At 35.3% G+C, this 16,694-nt stretch overlaps 1 protein-coding gene across 2 annotated transcripts in view; it reads left to right on the forward strand.

Annotated features, from left to right (window-relative positions):
- The window catches only part of Cul3 (cullin 3), a 65,422-nt gene extending 51,724 nt beyond the window's left edge, over positions 1-13,698 (forward strand). For both annotated transcript variants that reach the window (XM_023723046.1, XM_023723045.1), the window contains exons 12-15: positions 2,940-3,074; positions 6,699-6,885; positions 9,848-9,993; positions 13,214-13,698. In XM_023723046.1, the coding sequence (XP_023578814.1) occupies positions 2,940-3,074; positions 6,699-6,885; positions 9,848-9,993; positions 13,214-13,345 (600 nt within the window). In that variant the 3' untranslated portion in view covers positions 13,346-13,698. The remainder of the gene's footprint in view (positions 1-2,939; positions 3,075-6,698; positions 6,886-9,847; positions 9,994-13,213) is intronic.
- Positions 13,699-16,694: the final 2,996 nt, after the last annotated feature.

Here is a 16,694-nt window from a genome sequence, read left to right on the forward strand (position 1 = left end):
CTGTGCCTGCAGCTTTAGTTGTTTCCCTTGTGTTTTTCTTTTGGCAGTAGTTTCCAGTCTTTTTTTTTTTTTTTTTTTTAAGCTTCAGATCTTAAATCTAGGACTTCCCATTTTGAATTGATTTTTCTTACATAAGGAAGAGATAAGGACCTAGCTTTAGTCTTGCACATGTAAGTCTCCTAGCAATGATCATTTATTAAAGAGGATATCTTTTCTCCTGTGTGTATTTTTGGCTTGTTTATCAATCAGATGGCTGTACTCATTTGCATTTATTTACTTCTGTGTCTTTTTATTCTGTTAATCTGTATATCTAGTACCATACAGTTTTTATTGTTATATAATTATTGTTATTTCAGGTAAACAAAATCAGGAAAATTGATGCTTGAACATTTGTGAGATATAAAAATGTTAGTAAAGTTACTTAAAAAACTTGTAGTATACCTATGATTGTCTTTCTCTTTAAAAAGCAATTGGTTTTTGCGACACTGAGATTCCATCTCATCCCCAAAAGAATGGCTATCATCAAGAAATCAAACAATAACAAATGTTGGAGGGACTGTGGGGAAAAAGGACCCTTTCTCCACTGTTGATGAGAGTGCAGACTGGTGCAACCACTTTGGAAATCAGTACGGAGATGCCTCAGAAAACTAGGATTAGAGGTTCCATTAGACCCAGCTAATCCCCTTTTGAGGATTTTCCCATAAGAAAAAAACATATCACAGTGATATATGTGTACTCATATTTATAGCAGCATAATTCTAATAGCTAAATATTGGAAACAACCCAGTTGCCCATCAACGGAGGAATGGATAAAAACGATGTGATCTTTTTATACAATGGAGTATTACTTAACTATAGAAAAGGATAAACTCAAGGTTTTTATAGGTAAACGGATGCAAGTAGAGACCATACTCATAAGTGAAATAAATCAGACTCACGTGTAAACAGCGTATTATCTCCTTAGTGTAAAAAAATGAGAATAAGATCCAAAACACACAATAAATACTGTGAAATGGGAAGAAACTGCTCAAGCAGAATTGGGATGAGGGGAAGGAGAAAAGAAAGGAAAGTAAATAGATACTTACTTACAGATACATACACAATAGCCAACATACTATATTCCTACAGTTTTTGGTTTCATTATTTAATCTTTTTTTCATGCTTATATCTTGTAATTTGAGCTATAGCTTTGAAGATAATAGTATACATTATAGTAACCATTATTAATCTATTGATCCTGTTTCAAAATTTATATCATTGATTTTAATTTTTTCTCTTTAAAATAATTATTTTTTTAATATCAAATTGTAGGTTTAAAGTTCAGTAATAATGTTCTTAGTATGAATCAAATCCAGTTCAATTGTCTTCAAACTGAAAGTTAACAACACTTCAAGAAAACCATTGAAGGGTCTGGGGACATGGCTTAGTAGAATAAGCACTTGCCCGGCAAGTGCAAGGGCCTGAGTTCAATCCTCCGTTCTGCAAAAAAAAAATTAAAACATTAAAAATAAGTTACCTCGCCAGCAGATATTTTAATTTTAATTCTAATTTTTTGTTAGAATTCTAGTTTTTGAGTTAGAATCATCCTAGTTTTGATGAGTCATTGTAACAACAAAAGAATTTTTTTTTATTTTTGAAAGTGTTACAATTAATTGAAATGGAAAATTGTGCTTTACAGTTTTTCTGTGAATATTTGGCATACTATTATGTGTGTTTTTATAGTTAGATGTGGCCCTTTAAAAACCTTTGGTGTGCCAGTGAGATCACTCAGCAGACTAAGAGCCTGCTTAGGCAAGTGCAGGATTAAAGTTCCATCCCAGGTACCACATGCCATGCTGGCCCCGGCCTAAGGTGCACTGAGCTGGTGAGTGAGTCCGAGTGTGGTGGCGCACACCTGTAATCCCAGCACTGGGGATTCTGAAAACAGGAAGATCATTGCAAGTGCACACTGTATAGTGAGACCCCATACCAAATACCTTTTAAAAAGTAAGAAAAACTTTGTTTCTTATGGCCGGTGATGTGGCTTAGTGGCACAAGAGCCTGCTGGACAAGTACATGATCCCAAGTTCTATTCCCCATTCTGCTGCTCACCTTCATTTTTCCCTCTTTTTTTTTAAATTTTGAAGTGTATGCTCACCAAGTTGCTCCATCTAGCCTTGACCATTTGATCCTCGGCCCACCATTTCCAACAAGTACCTGAGGTTCTAGGCCTGTGCTGTCGTGCCTGGCTGAGGCTGTTCTGCATGTATGTGTGAGTGAGAAAGAAAAGGGACTGTAGAGCTTGGCTTTAACTTCTTGCTGTTTGTTTCTTTTCAAAGTAATGTTTTTAAAGGCTTATTAGAGAAAACATTTTTAAAACATAAAACACACATTAATTATTGAAGACAAAGATGAACTTTAAACTTAAATCATAGAACAGGAAGAGACTTTGGTGACCTAGAGTTTCCCTCTGTGCTGTTAATTTTTGATCTCTTACTGTGATCATATCACACACTAAAAAAATCTAGTGACTTTTGATGTTACTGTAACCACAGTTGTTTCCTAAGTGCGTTATTTTATATCATCCTGTCATGAACTGCTAAAATACTTCTAGCTTTTTTTTTTGGCAGAACCCTGGAATTGAACTCAGGCCCTTGAGTTTGCCAGGGAGGTGCTTATTCTGCTGAGCCATCTCCCCGGCCCATTTCTAGCTTTAAGCTAGGGAGCTGTTGATTACTCACTCAGCTACATTAAAATGGAGAGGAGACTGATAAAGACTTGGAATATTTGTGTGTGTAGATGGACACATCACAGTAGGTTCCACATGTGCATGTATCCACACGTTTAATAGATTTCCTTTTTATGTGGGGATAGTTTGTTGAAGGAAAATGATTTATTTCTGAAAGATAACTAACTGTTCAAGTTATCAGGAGATAATTGTACTTTTTTTAATCAAACAGGAAGATGGCTCTGAAGTTGGCGTTGGAGGCGCCCAGGTGACTGGCTCAAATACTCGCAAGCACATCCTACAAGTCTCTACCTTCCAGATGACCATACTGATGCTCTTCAATAATAGAGAAAAGTATACATTTGAGGTATGGGTTGTGCTTTTGTACATTTTAACCAGTTTTATTGTCTCACTTACTACTTGAATCTTTCTCATATAATAGAATGGTTTTTTTTTAATACCTTCAGAGAAAACTGTAAAATTGAACAGTGAAACTATGAACTCCATACATGATTGGGTTATATTTCATTTTGTTTTTTATTTTAACATTATTGCAGTATAATTTTCTTTTAAAAAACATATAAACTTATACAATTTGAGTTTTAAACATGTGCACCTGTATAGTTGCCATCAGTCATGACTATTATCTCCCTTATTTCTTTATACTTCTTGTAGTCTATTCCTTACCCCATCCCTACCTCTGAAGTAGCCAGTGATCTGCTTTGTATTACAGTGGATTCTAGAATTTCATGTAAGTGTAATCATGTAATGTATGTTCTCTTCAGCTCCTTTCATAATGTATACTAATTTTGAGGTTCATTCCTGTACAAGAATAGTATCAGTACTGTATAGTTTGTTCCTTTGTACCACAGAGTGATATTTTTATCATATAATGTGAATTTTCTTAATTCACTCATTGATGGGCATTCAAGTTGCTAACCAGACTTGAGGTGTTGTGAATATAGCTATATATTTAACTTTTTGAGCAACTACCAAACTATATTGTAAACAGTTGTACTATTAAGACAGTCCCAGCAGGAGTGAGAGATGTGTAGTTCCACATCCTCTGTGGTCTATAAATGTGGTCATTTTAGCTAGTCTCTAACTGTATCTTGTGATACAGTTTTTCTTTCTTTGATGTCTAATGATGTTGATCATCTTTTGTGTTTTTGTAAAATGTTCATGTCTTGCTTGTGAAGTGTGTGTTCATATCATTATACCTGTTTAAAATGCAAAAATTCTAAATACGTAAGTTGTGGACAAGGGGCCGGGAAGATGGCTCAGTGGAATAAGCGCTTCCCTGGCAAGCGCAAGGGCCTGAGTTCAATCCCTGGTTCTGCAAAAAAATAAAAATAAAAATAAAAAAATAAGTTGTGGACAGGTATTTTGTCCGATGTTTGTGCCATGATATTGTTCAATCTGTTGTTTGCTTTTGTTTTTAGCTAACAGGATATTTTAATAATTAGTCACTTCTTTCCTTTCATAGTTTGTGGTTTGGTGCTCTAAGAAAGTATAACCTGCCATGACACTGTGAAGATTTTCTTCTATGTTTTCTTTTAAGCAGCTTATAATTTTTAGTTTTTGTATTTCGATATATGACCATTTTAAGTTAACTTTTATGTGATATGAAGTAAGGCTTAAGATTTATTTTCCTCACAGTGAATTGCTCCTTTCTGCATCTTTGCTGATAGCACTATTTTCCCCCCATTGAACTACTTTGGCACCTTCACAAAGAAAAATGAGTTGACCGTGTATATGGAGCTATTTCCATACTGTTGTTTCTGTTTCTTTGATTTCTCCGTTTATCCTTATGCCAGTTTATTGTCTTGATAGCATAGTCAAGTTTTTCTGTAAGCATACTTTTCCTTCCAAGTAACTAGTCTTACTTTTTCTTCCCCTTTTTTCTTAAAATCATTATTTGATTATATTAAATCAGTCTTTTAAAATGTCTTTAATGAAGTTTAAATGAAGATGATGTGCTTCTTAGTTAAAACACTTTTTTTAGTTTAAACTTAACATTTTTGAAAGGTTTTTAAAGCACAGAGCTATATTTATACCTCATTGAAAATCAATTTCCACACAAGTGAACACAAGAAGAGAAAAAGTATGTTTGAAATTAAGAGCAAGAAGATTAAATTCTAGGCCTATTATAGTATTCCTTTCTCCTGTATATGTAGTGAAAGAATTGATAGTGTTTATGTGCTATGTGCAGGAAATGTTTTTAAACCTAAGACTTTTTGTTCATTGGCTAAGTTAGGAGCTTTTCCCCTTATGTTGCACGGGTAGGTGTTAGATTTTTTTTTTTTTTTTTTTTAATTTTAGGGAAGGGTCTCCAGGGTGTTCATGGTCTCACTACTAGATCGACCTTGTAGTGATCCACCTGTTTACAGCCTCCCAAGAGCTGGGATTATAGGCACATGCCACCACGCCCAGTTTCAGTTACCATCTCAGCACACCCCAGGGGCAGGGCCAGCATGGCAGGCCTGGGGATCAAACTCCTGGCCCCTGCGCCTGCTTCAGGGGCTTAAATCTGCTGAGCTATTTGGCCAGCCCCTTGGTGTTACATTTTCATACAAGACATGTGCAGTTGAGTCACAGGACTGTTAAGCATGTTGAGTCCCTTTGTTAAACATTATAAGGCTTTCAGACAGAGATAGAATTAAATCATCGCCAACAGCTACTTTTTATGGATACTGATCTGCAGCTATCATGAATAAAATTTTAAGCAAATTAAGATACTTGGTAAGGACAAGGGTTTTCTCCCAGTTTATAAAGCCTGGTAAAAATGATGGGATAAGCAAAACGGCAAGTACTTTTTCAGAGTTGTTCTCATAAGTTAGCAACAGGCTGAAAGTGCTCTAGTGATTCAGCCTTACTTTTCCCCTGAAATCACTGGTTGATGATATTGATGGGCAATTTTAAGTAGAAGGAAATAGAAAATTCCTCCCTAATGTCGCCAGCTTTCTCTTAAGTCACCAACAAAAGCCTGGCCACAGTGGGCATGTAGTGCCATGGTAATGTACCAGAGCTTCCTGTTTGCTCATGCCTCAGATTCGGAACATTTAACGTTTATGATATGTAGCTGTGCGGTCTACTATGTAATTTTTACTGGACAGATTTTTCACAGAATACATAGGAGAATACTTAGAAATATTCAGTAATTTTAATGGACACTGATCCTTATCGTTGAGTATCTTTACATACTTGGTTTTCAGAGATGCTTAGTTATACAGGGTCTTTGTAACTTGATATTAAGAAATGCTAACTGTATTAGTTAGTGTTGCATATTAAGTCTGTGAACTTAGCAATTTATAGAAACCACTAAATATTTATCACTGATGATTTCTGTGGGTTAGGGATTCAGACTATTATTCACGCACATGCATGTAAAACAGCCAACTCTTGTAAGTGTACAGTTCTCTTCCTGCTCATTAAAATGGGAAAAGAATAGAGAATTAAAGTTATATGGTTTTCATATAACAAAAGTAATCTCCTGAACTTCAAAACAGAGGTCTTACTGATTTTAACGTTTAAATTTCCAGATACTTTAGCTTGAACTCTGATCTTTATTTTTATGATTGAATGCTTGAGCTCAATTTTTTTTCCCCTGTGAAAGAAATAGCTAAGCAATGGGCAAAACAGTGTGTATTAACTTGGAAAAGTGTAAAATATTTCTAAAATTATCAATTAAATGTAGGTGATCCTTTATTTTTACCTTTTAGAACTTCTTCAGAAGCTCTGTAGAATGACATTTTTAGAGTAGCTCTTATATCTCATGAAACAAAAATGCACATGTCTTTTTAATATCTTACATTTGAGTCATTTCCTGCTAGCTCAGATGATTTTAGTGAGGAATCCTAATACTCAGAATTCTTAGTTGTAAATTGCTGGACTCCTCTTTGTGACCATTCCTTGTTCAGTTTACTTGCTGATTAACTAAATATATTTTATATTTCAAAATTCTAATTTTGTCAATTTGATGCAATTTCAGGAAATTCAACAAGAGACAGATATCCCAGAAAGAGAGCTGGTTAGAGCCCTACAATCCCTTGCCTGCGGTAAACCAACACAGCGGGTTCTCACGAAAGAGCCCAAGTCAAAGGAAATAGAAAATGGTCATATATTCACAGTTAACGATCAGTTCACATCCAAACTGCACAGGGTCAAGATTCAAACAGGTATCTGGAATTACATTTTTTTTCCTAAAAGTTACAGATTTCTTTCTCAAGAAAAATATTCTCAGACCAGCGATATAGCTCAGTGGCATAACGCTTATCTAACTAGTGCAAGGTCCTGAGTTCAATTCCTTATACTCAAAAAAGACAAAAATTCTTATCTTTGAGATTTCTTTCTTTAAAAAAAAAAATATTTTTTTACTGCTTTTGTTCTTAACGATCATTTATAGCATTATAGAATGCTGGCATAAGAAGTAAGGCAGCCTTTATTGATTTGTGTTTGAAGTGCAGCTGTCTCCAGGTACAGTAAGTCTTTTTAAAAATACTGAGTGTAAACAATATTTTTTCATATATTTTTCAACAAATACAATTTTATGAATTTATTAATACTTAATTTTTTAACTGGCTGGGCAGACCTAACTAACAGCAGTGGAAATCTGTTTTTAAAGCTGATACACAGATTTTGAATACTTTCTAAGTTTAAAAATCTTAAAACTAATTTTTTTTCTAGAAACATACTGTTTGGAAGCTTTTAGTAAAATCTTACAAATTGATAGTGGATAGTTACTCATTTAACATAAGAAATTGGTTTTCTTTGTATTTTAATTGGGAAACAGCCATCGTACTCTTGTTGATCTCTAAAAAACAAATGCATTTCAAAACTAGTGTTAGATAAGCTTTGTACTGCTAATTCAGTCACTATAGGTAATATATCTGGTAATCAGTGTTATTTAAAATAACATTTTTAGGGCCAGGGAGATGGCTCAGTGGAATAAGCACTTCCCTGGCAAGCGCAAAGGCCTGAGTTCAACCCCCAGTTCTGCAAAAAATAAATAAAATATTTTTTAAAACTTAATTTTTTTAAAAGTTTTCACGTATATTAAATAAGGTATAAAGTCTTTCAAAACTTATTTCAGTGTTAAATATCCAGTTGATTATCAGAATGTATTTTCTTAAGAATTGTATATACCCATTTCTGAAATTTTCTTTCTTGGGCTGGAGAAATAGCTCAGTAGATCCTGAGTTCAATCCCCGGTACCGCAAAAATAATAAATAAATAAATAAACAAATAAATAACATTTATTTCTTCCTTTAACCCTTTGACTCTGTATGGTTTATGAAGTCGAGTGGTGTCTCTTAAAGCCTGAGTCTTTCTCCTGTAGTCCGAATTGTATCATTGTAATTTTCATCAGCTCAGCTGGGCCCAGCTCTTTGGGATATACATGTGTGTGAAAATTGCACTTTTATCAGGGAATGAAATTTGTTCTTAGTGCAAATAACAGATTTTTCCAACAACAGATTTAAATTTCAGGGCTCGCTTATGTCCTAGATTTGGCGGAAAATAAATGGGGATGTAGATACCTGAATTACCCAGCTTCACTTTGTTTAATACTAGCTAACCCCAGATTCTGTCCTGTCAGGCCATTAATATTATCATGTGTTAATATTACCGCAAATAATCTTTTCCTCCTGAAATTAGTTTTTGGTGTTGTATGCATATAAACGTGTATGTAAATGCCTGGACATAGTAAGATAACACTGGTTATCTTAGTGAATGACTCTGAAAGCAGTACAGTAGTCCCTCATTATTTCACTGCTCTGATTTCACAGACTCACTGTTTCTTGGGTTTTCAAAAAATATTAATCTAAATTATTTATTGCAAATTTTTGAACTATGTTGCTGGATTTTGCAGTACCATTTAGTATATGTGTGTTGTTAAAATTATGTAGGTTTATGAGTTTTGAAAATGGTTAAGAGGGCTGATAAGATAGCTCAGCAGACTAAGTGCCTGCTTTGACAAGCACAGGGACCAGGGTTCGAGCCTCAGTCCCACATGCCACACCAGCCCCACCCTTGGGGCTCACTGAGCCAGCAACCAATTCTGGCATGGTGGCACATGCCTGGGGAAACTGAAAATAGGAGGATCACTAGAGTCTGAGCTGTGTAGTGAGACCCTGTAACAAATACGTAAAATGAAAAAGAAAGGGGCCGGGGAGATGGCTCAGTAGAATAAACACTTCCCTGGCAAGCGCAAGGGCCTGAGTTCAATCCCCGGTTCCGCAAAAGAAAGAAAAGAAAAAGAAAGAAAATGGTTAAGAACATTAGAAATGTTTTTAAAAGCATGGGAAAGGTTTATAAGAATGAGCGACCACTGTATCACTAAACACAGAGTTCTAATTAGAAACAGCTAAATGGATGTGCACAACAGAAGGATCTTCTAGAGTCTGCGCTCTCACTGCCGTGCCCTTGCCTAAGTCAGCAGAGTTCATGTGCTTTGTAATGTTCCAGGTTCTACTTCCAGAACCTTCCTCTACCTCCTTTCAGTGGCCCAGTAACAGTATATCGGTTACCAGCTTGCCTTCTTTGCTACTTAAATTAGAACAAATGTATAAGAAAGGAACTTGTGTATGCACCACTCTAGTAGTTGATTTCGAGACTATACTGAAGGAGAGTGTAACTGTCTTAAAGATTGGAATATAGTGTAAGTTTGTGGTAAGGAATTTGTGACGAGAAATGATAGTAGAATCCAAGGAGATTTTGGCAGTAGGTACAGGTGAATTACGTCACTGGTAAGTTCCTTTTACAGTTTTGACAAGTCAGCAAATAGTCACCTATGACACTTTTTAGTGAAGTGTAATTTGAGGCTATGGTGACAGAATAGTAGTTGGTGTCTGGAAGTTAGTTATAAGCAATGAAAATTGTTTACTGTTGAATTTTACTACCACTGTTACCATTTTTTCTTCCAGGAAAGGAATTATTTTATAAAAATAAACTAATTTTATCATTTCTTTAAAATTAAATTCTTCAATTTTGAAAATAATTTAGGGCTAAAATGAACATTAAATCTTTACTTTTTGAGAATGTGTATACGGAAGTTGAATTTTTCTCTTTGCTTAGTATTTTCTGTTTATAAGCTAGAGTTTTGCGTCACACTTTTGGTAATTGCCATTATTTCTATTTTAGTTGCTGCCAAACAGGGTGAATCCGACCCAGAAAGGAAAGAAACAAGGCAAAAAGTTGATGATGACAGAAAACATGAGATAGAAGCGGCTATAGTGCGGATAATGAAATCTAGGAAGAAGATGCAGCACAATGTTTTAGTAGCAGAGGTGAGAAAATTTCTATACTGGATTAATGGAGAAAAAGCAGAATAATACAATTAACAACTTAAATTTGTTACCACATTGATTAAAACTGAAACTGTGGTCATGTCACACTTACTAAAAAATATCTGATAATTAAACATAACTGCACCAACATATATATACATTTAAGAACTAATATTTGTAGTGAAAATGGTAACTTTTGTCACAATATGGAAAACATTCAGTGGTATTGACTATCTTTTTATAAACAAACATCTGGATTTCTAAAACTTAATAACTTTTCTGAGGTTTCCATTTTACACATTAGGAAACTAAAGAGGGAAGGCTCAGGAGCCAGTGAGACAGGTTAAGGGATAGCTCTAGTCTAGGCAGAGAATGGGCAGTGGGTAGGTAACTGAGAAATAGAATTGACAAGATTTGTCAAGTGATAGTGGGAAATAAGCAGAAGCAGTTGAACCTCTATGTTTCTAGCTTGAGTGATAGCTAGAGATTGATCTCTTTAGACAAAAAGGAAAGGGTAATGTGCTGCTATATTCTAGTTGTCTATTCTGGTTTTTAAAAGTTGACTATTATATTTTGCTGTGTCCAGGGATAGGTAACTTAAAACTAGATCACAAATCAGAAAGCAGGGAGGTAGATTTGAAATTTATTACAAGGGAGCATAGTTGAAATAAGGGGTTTGAATTCAATTGTTCAGGGTATCCTAGAGGGCAAGTAGACCCTCCGTTGTCATGTGTGGAGCTATGAGAACAGCATGACCCCAAGGGAAAGCTGTCAGCTTGCAGGAGAGGCTTCATTGTAGCGTTATCTGGAGACTTGTTAAAATACAGATTTGGGGTCTTCATGCAGACCTAGTAAACCAGAAACTCGGGAGGCAGGACCCAGTAATCTGGTTTTAAGGAGCTCTCTAAGTGCTTCTGAAGCATGTTTAAATGACAGTGACAAAGAGTAAAAAGGAGAAAAAAAAAAAAAGTGTGATATGAACAAGGGGCAGAGAATTACCAAGGAGCAAGTCAATATTACTTCAGAAAAATCATGAAAAAACCAAGATAAATGAGCACTAAAGACCTATGGGCATTTAGATAACTAGTTCAGTCTTTCTAAGAAATTTGCACTGGACCAGTAAGGGTGCATGTTCTAGTTGTAGCATCTAGATCCTAGATGGGAGAACAGTGTGGAGTTAAGTGGTGGAAGGTTTAGAGTCTTTTGTTTCTAGATGGGAAGATATTGAATGTTTATAGATTAATGATAAAGAAGGAAAGCCTAAAAATGGGGGAAATGGAATAAGGGGATAATACCAGAGTCTAGAAAAGGAGAGGATAGGCTAGAAAACGTAGGTGGCCGTGCATGTATTAATGGTACTGAAATACAGAGGAGTGTACAGGTAATGTGTGCTCATCAAGCAGTGAGTGACATAAGTGTAAGGTGCTGTAGGGTGGGAATTTGACGACGTCTAAACTGATAAGGCCTATCTTCCCTATGTAAAATACAAGATGAGGTTGTGATGGAACAGCGCTCAGGTTGAAGCTTAGGGAGCTTATCAGAAATTTGAAGTACTATTTGTTGGAAAGTGGTGTTCAGGAACTTGCTGAACTTGAGTCTATAAATTTGTATTCATCTTTCGAGAGGCTGGGGAAATTTTTTTAATTGCTAATTGTAACATGGAAGCTGCTGCAGACAATATGTAAACGTAGGGAGTGGCTATATTTGTATATAGTTTTACAGAATCGGGCAACAGGCTCTATTTGGCTGTGGTAAGCAGTTTATTAACTCCTAACAAATGGTATTAGAACTAGTTATATATAGAAAGAAACTAGATTTAAAATGAATTAGCAGGGGCTGGTGAGATGGCTCAGTGGTCTAAAGCACCTACTTGGAACAAGCTTAGTAAACCACAGGGACCACGGTTCAATCCCCCAGCACCACATGCCAGCCCGCCCCGCCCCCTGGTGGGCTGAGCTGGCCACATACACACACACACACACACACACACACACACACACACACACACACACAATAAATAAATAAATAAATAAATTTAAAAAAATAAAATAAAATAAAATAAAATGAATTAGCAGATGTAGAATGTAGCTTGATAAAGGATATTATGGAATAGGACTAAAGAAGTCAGGAGAAGTAAAGGTTTGGGGTCATTGCAGTGATCTTAAGTGCTGTCTAAGCCCTCTAGGGAAGGAGGGACAATCTGAAAAGCTAAGAAAAAGTCAAAGGACTGGAGGTCTCAGGTCCGTGGAGAACAGATTTGTTTATAGTGAAATGGTAATCCTGGAAGTTTGATTGATTTTAGTTGCAGAGGGAAGGGGTAATCTTTGAAATTTCAGATTTTTCTTTCAAATCTCAAAGAACTATCAATCCATTTTGACTTTGAGAAGTGAAGATCCACATAGTAAAAGAAAAGCTGGCGTAGGGGTGGTTGGTCTGAAAGGGGCAGTCTGTGGTCAGAAAGGTTTAGATTGATCTCTGCTGGCCGTGTCATTTACTGCTTATTAGTGTCAGTTTCCTTCTGGCTTATTTTCCTCTGTTATAAAATTAGCTGGCCTACTTTGCGGATTTAAGAGAATTAAATAACTTAATATGTACAAAATGATTGGCCAGTAGTATTAGGGAAATGATGACTGCTGCTGTGTTTACTGTTAGTAATAACCCAGTATAGTGCGCTGCAGTACAATGGGAGAACAGAATGGCAACAGTAACAGTAGCACCTCATATGGGTGGCTATTATTCTAAGGCATTGTATCCCTTCACTTCTAAGTGAACCCAGCAACTTCCCCTGTTCCTGGGGTAGTAGTGGTAGTCCTGGAATTTGAATCCCAGACAGTCTTGGACCAGAGTTTGTGCTCCTGCTCACATTTTGCTACCCAAGTTCTAAGAAACGAGAGTAACCCAGAAGTCAGCACATTAGTGACATTAGAATGGTTAAGCAGTGAAGTGGTACATTTTCATAGTAATATATGATCCAGCTAATTCAAGAGCTTCCCTGCTGTACCTCACACATCCTGATACAAGGATGTCTAAGTGTGCATTACACTTTCAAGATACTTCCTTTGTAAACATTCTATATTTTTTATTTTGCTAATAAAATTATTAAGTTTGACTTCTAAGTCTTAAAATGGCATGTCTACCATGCAAAGACAGAAATTTGTGTGTGTGTATGTAGAAATTTTAAAGAAACTTCTGGTAAGAATATTTGTACTTTCTTTTCTAGGTAACTCAGCAGTTGAAGGCTCGATTCTTGCCAAGTCCAGTTGTTATTAAGAAACGCATTGAAGGACTTATTGAGAGAGAATATTTGGCACGAACACCTGAGGATCGCAAAGTGTACACATATGTAGCATAAAATGCATTCAGAAATTTGATTTATTCTTGGACCGTACTCTTCGCATGGACTGGGAAGTTCTTTTAAATGATTAATATTAAGACGACCATCTCTTCTATTAAAATTACAGTACATGTTCTAGACCATTCAGATCGAGCCTTTACTCCCTTTGAGAGTTTTCAACATCAGTTGATTGAGCTTCAGGCTTTACAACGTTTATCCCTGTAGAGATCATCTTTACAGTTCCTCGGGAAAATGTGAATGTGCCGCATTTGTTTTCAATACTGTATGAAAACAAAAAAAATAAAAAAAAAAAAACAAATTAGAAACTACAGCTCATTAAAATAAAATCGTTGGATTTCATTTCCCCAGGTCTTCAGTGTTGGTGTAAATGTGTTTCTGTAGCGTTGCCTGTTAGCGCTTTGCGCACTGTGTACGTTGGGTAACAAAATGGCAAAGGAAATGCGAATCTTCCAGTTACCTTGCTCTACTTAAAACATTTCTTTAGTCCTGTTTAATTTAAAGGTTTGATAAATATACAAAGATCAGAGCATCCAATTTGAGCATGCTTTATTCTGCCTACTTGCACTTAACTAATCTTACAGCATTATGACCAGGAACCTTTGTTGTTATATACACCCGCACTTGTTTTTTCCCTGTTGTAATTTGAGATTTCCCAGACTAAGTCTTATAATAATTAGGTTTCATTCTGAATTATTTCTAGAGAAAGAGAATATTTTAGTATGTATAAATTGTATAATAATTTGCTGTTGTACTCACTGCTAATAGTGGATTGTATAGGATGGTGTTTTTATTTCATCAATTATACACAACAATAAGTGGATTCAGTATACACATACTCACTGATTGAAATATGTCAGAGCACAAAATTGGCAGCTGGTTATATTTAATTCAGGCCTTTTGAAAGCACATACAGCCTACACTTCGTTTGTACACACCTTAGGCTCCCACACACATACATCCATACACATTTTAAGTATATATTTTGGTGAAACTGTGGTACTAATTTTGTTTCAAAATGGAATCTAGAAATGCAATAAATATGATTACCTTGATAGTTTTAACAAAATCTTCAGTTCTTGCAGCTGTGTTTTGGAAAATGATTTAAGCAATATTTTTTAAACCTGATTAATTCTGGATATTTAACTGTTCTCTGAAGAGGCATCATTGATGTCTTCAACAATGTGCATTGTGCTAAGGATTCCTGTCACTTATCCTGTGCTTCCAACTATCACCAATGTTTTTATCTGATTGATCGGCTGAGGATTATAGTTTGCTTTAATTTCAGAGTATTTTTATGGCCAGTTTTATTTTCATTTTTGTTCTCGTAAGACAAAGTGTTTCACTATGGATTTCTGTTGGGTAGAAAAAGTGAAGTGTTAGTAATAATGTTCAACAACCTACCAGGATTGACTGTCATTGTTGATACATTTACTAGAACACATGTCTCAGAAGATAATTTTTGTTTACATTTATGGTAAAGTTACAATGGAATTCTAATATGAAATTAAAAACACCACATAAATATTTTCCCCATGCATCTTCAGTTACAATTTTTCTTTCAGACTTACAAACACTCTTTCACTGAACTTATTTTGTGACCATCTGTGCTGTAGATTAAACCTTATACTCTTATTTTACATTTTCCACTTTTATATGATGGAAGATGCCAATGAAAATTGTTGTAAACATTGTTAACTCTGAACTTCAATGATAGTTGGGTGTACCACAGAGCACGGAAGAGTTTCATTTTCTGATTTGGAATTTTCTGTTTACAAGAAAGCTTTGGCATTTCAGATTTTCAGATGACAGTTAAATGATATGTAACACTTTGGGAAATACAGCAACTAAAGATTGTCAAGTTAAAAATTATGAAAGATGTAAAAACTTCAGTTATTTGCAATCTAACAAATCGAAACAGCTTGAAGTGCTAAATCATTAAAGTTTATGTCATTGTCTCAGGTGTGGCTGCGCAAATTGGGACTAGAATTTAGAGACAGGTTTGATATCTGCTTTTAAATGCTTAAAAATGTTGAAAGTATAAATTACAGTAGAATTGAGTGGCTGGGGAATGCTGGTAATGCTACAATAAGAAAATGTAGCTCACCTAAAACATTGATGTTTTAACTAAAGAGTATTAAGAGTGATTGAAACAGTTGTTACTGTAAGTCTTAAAAAATGTTCATTTTGAATTATTTCACAAGTGAAAATTCACTGCAATGAAGGAACACAGCCACATGATAGCTGTGGAGATAGCAAGGATTCTTCTGTCAGCGTATTTAAAAATGAAATGTGGCGAGAGGCATACTTCTTTAAAAGGTGCACAAGGTCATCTGTATGACATTGTAAACATGGGTATTTGCCACTCCCCACCCCTTAAAATACTGGTAGACCCTCTGGGTAAGAATCATCGTAGTCCTAGTGAAACACTGTTGATGTTCTGTGTACCCCATACATTGGGTATAATATTAAGAGTCTGATCTTAGAAATATGCTTACATCTCTAGCAGATAAGTACACTGGCAACGTTCAGCATTCTAAAGTACTATTTACTTCCTCAATTTTAAGATATGTTACAACTGAATAATGCTGTTTTTATTTGCAGTTTTGAGTATTCACGTTCAGTGGTTAACTAGCATTAACAGGGTTTTATCTTTGTCTATCTACTGTAACTTGATAATCAGTTTTTATGTTACGTGATACATACCCTACTAGGTTGTCTCAATCTTGTAAAGAAAGCTGTTATGTATCAATTGTAGATTGTGTATTATATGGTGCATAGTCAATAAGTGTTGGTAAGAATGTTTAAAAATATTTCGGGCTAGTAAAATTATAAGTCATTTTTAGTACAAAGAACAGAAATTAAAAATGTTAAACCATACCAACAGTTAAGTGCCTGCCATGTGCCAGACACTATTCCAAGTACTTACATATGTTCATTTAATTGTTTCATAGGCTCTGTGATAAGAACTATAATGCCAGTATTGCCCAAGGTACTGCTGAAAAAAAAAAAAAGGCAAAGTAAGATTTTGACCTATATAGGTTTGATTTTAGGTTCTGCTCCTGAGCCTATTTATGTTCTGTGCTGCAAGTAGACATGATTTTCCATCCACTATTTTCATTTTGTACCTCATTCATATGAATAAAAGAATGTGGACACTAAAGTTAATACATGAGCACCTCAGTATGGAATTTTGCGTGTTTTTGTTGCCTGGTTATACTTGCTGGTAACTTGTCAGAGAAGAAAGCAGGGACATGGTGGCTGCTATTCTAGAATGTGTCCACTTAACCCCTTTGTCATCTTGGTGAATATTTTTACATACTTTGAGGGTCATCCAGATACTTAAATC

This window comes from Octodon degus, unplaced genomic scaffold (genome assembly GCF_000260255.1).
Source record: "Octodon degus isolate 3935 unplaced genomic scaffold, OctDeg1.0 scaffold00096, whole genome shotgun sequence".
NCBI classification, from domain to species: Eukaryota; Metazoa; Chordata; class Mammalia; order Rodentia; family Octodontidae; genus Octodon; species Octodon degus.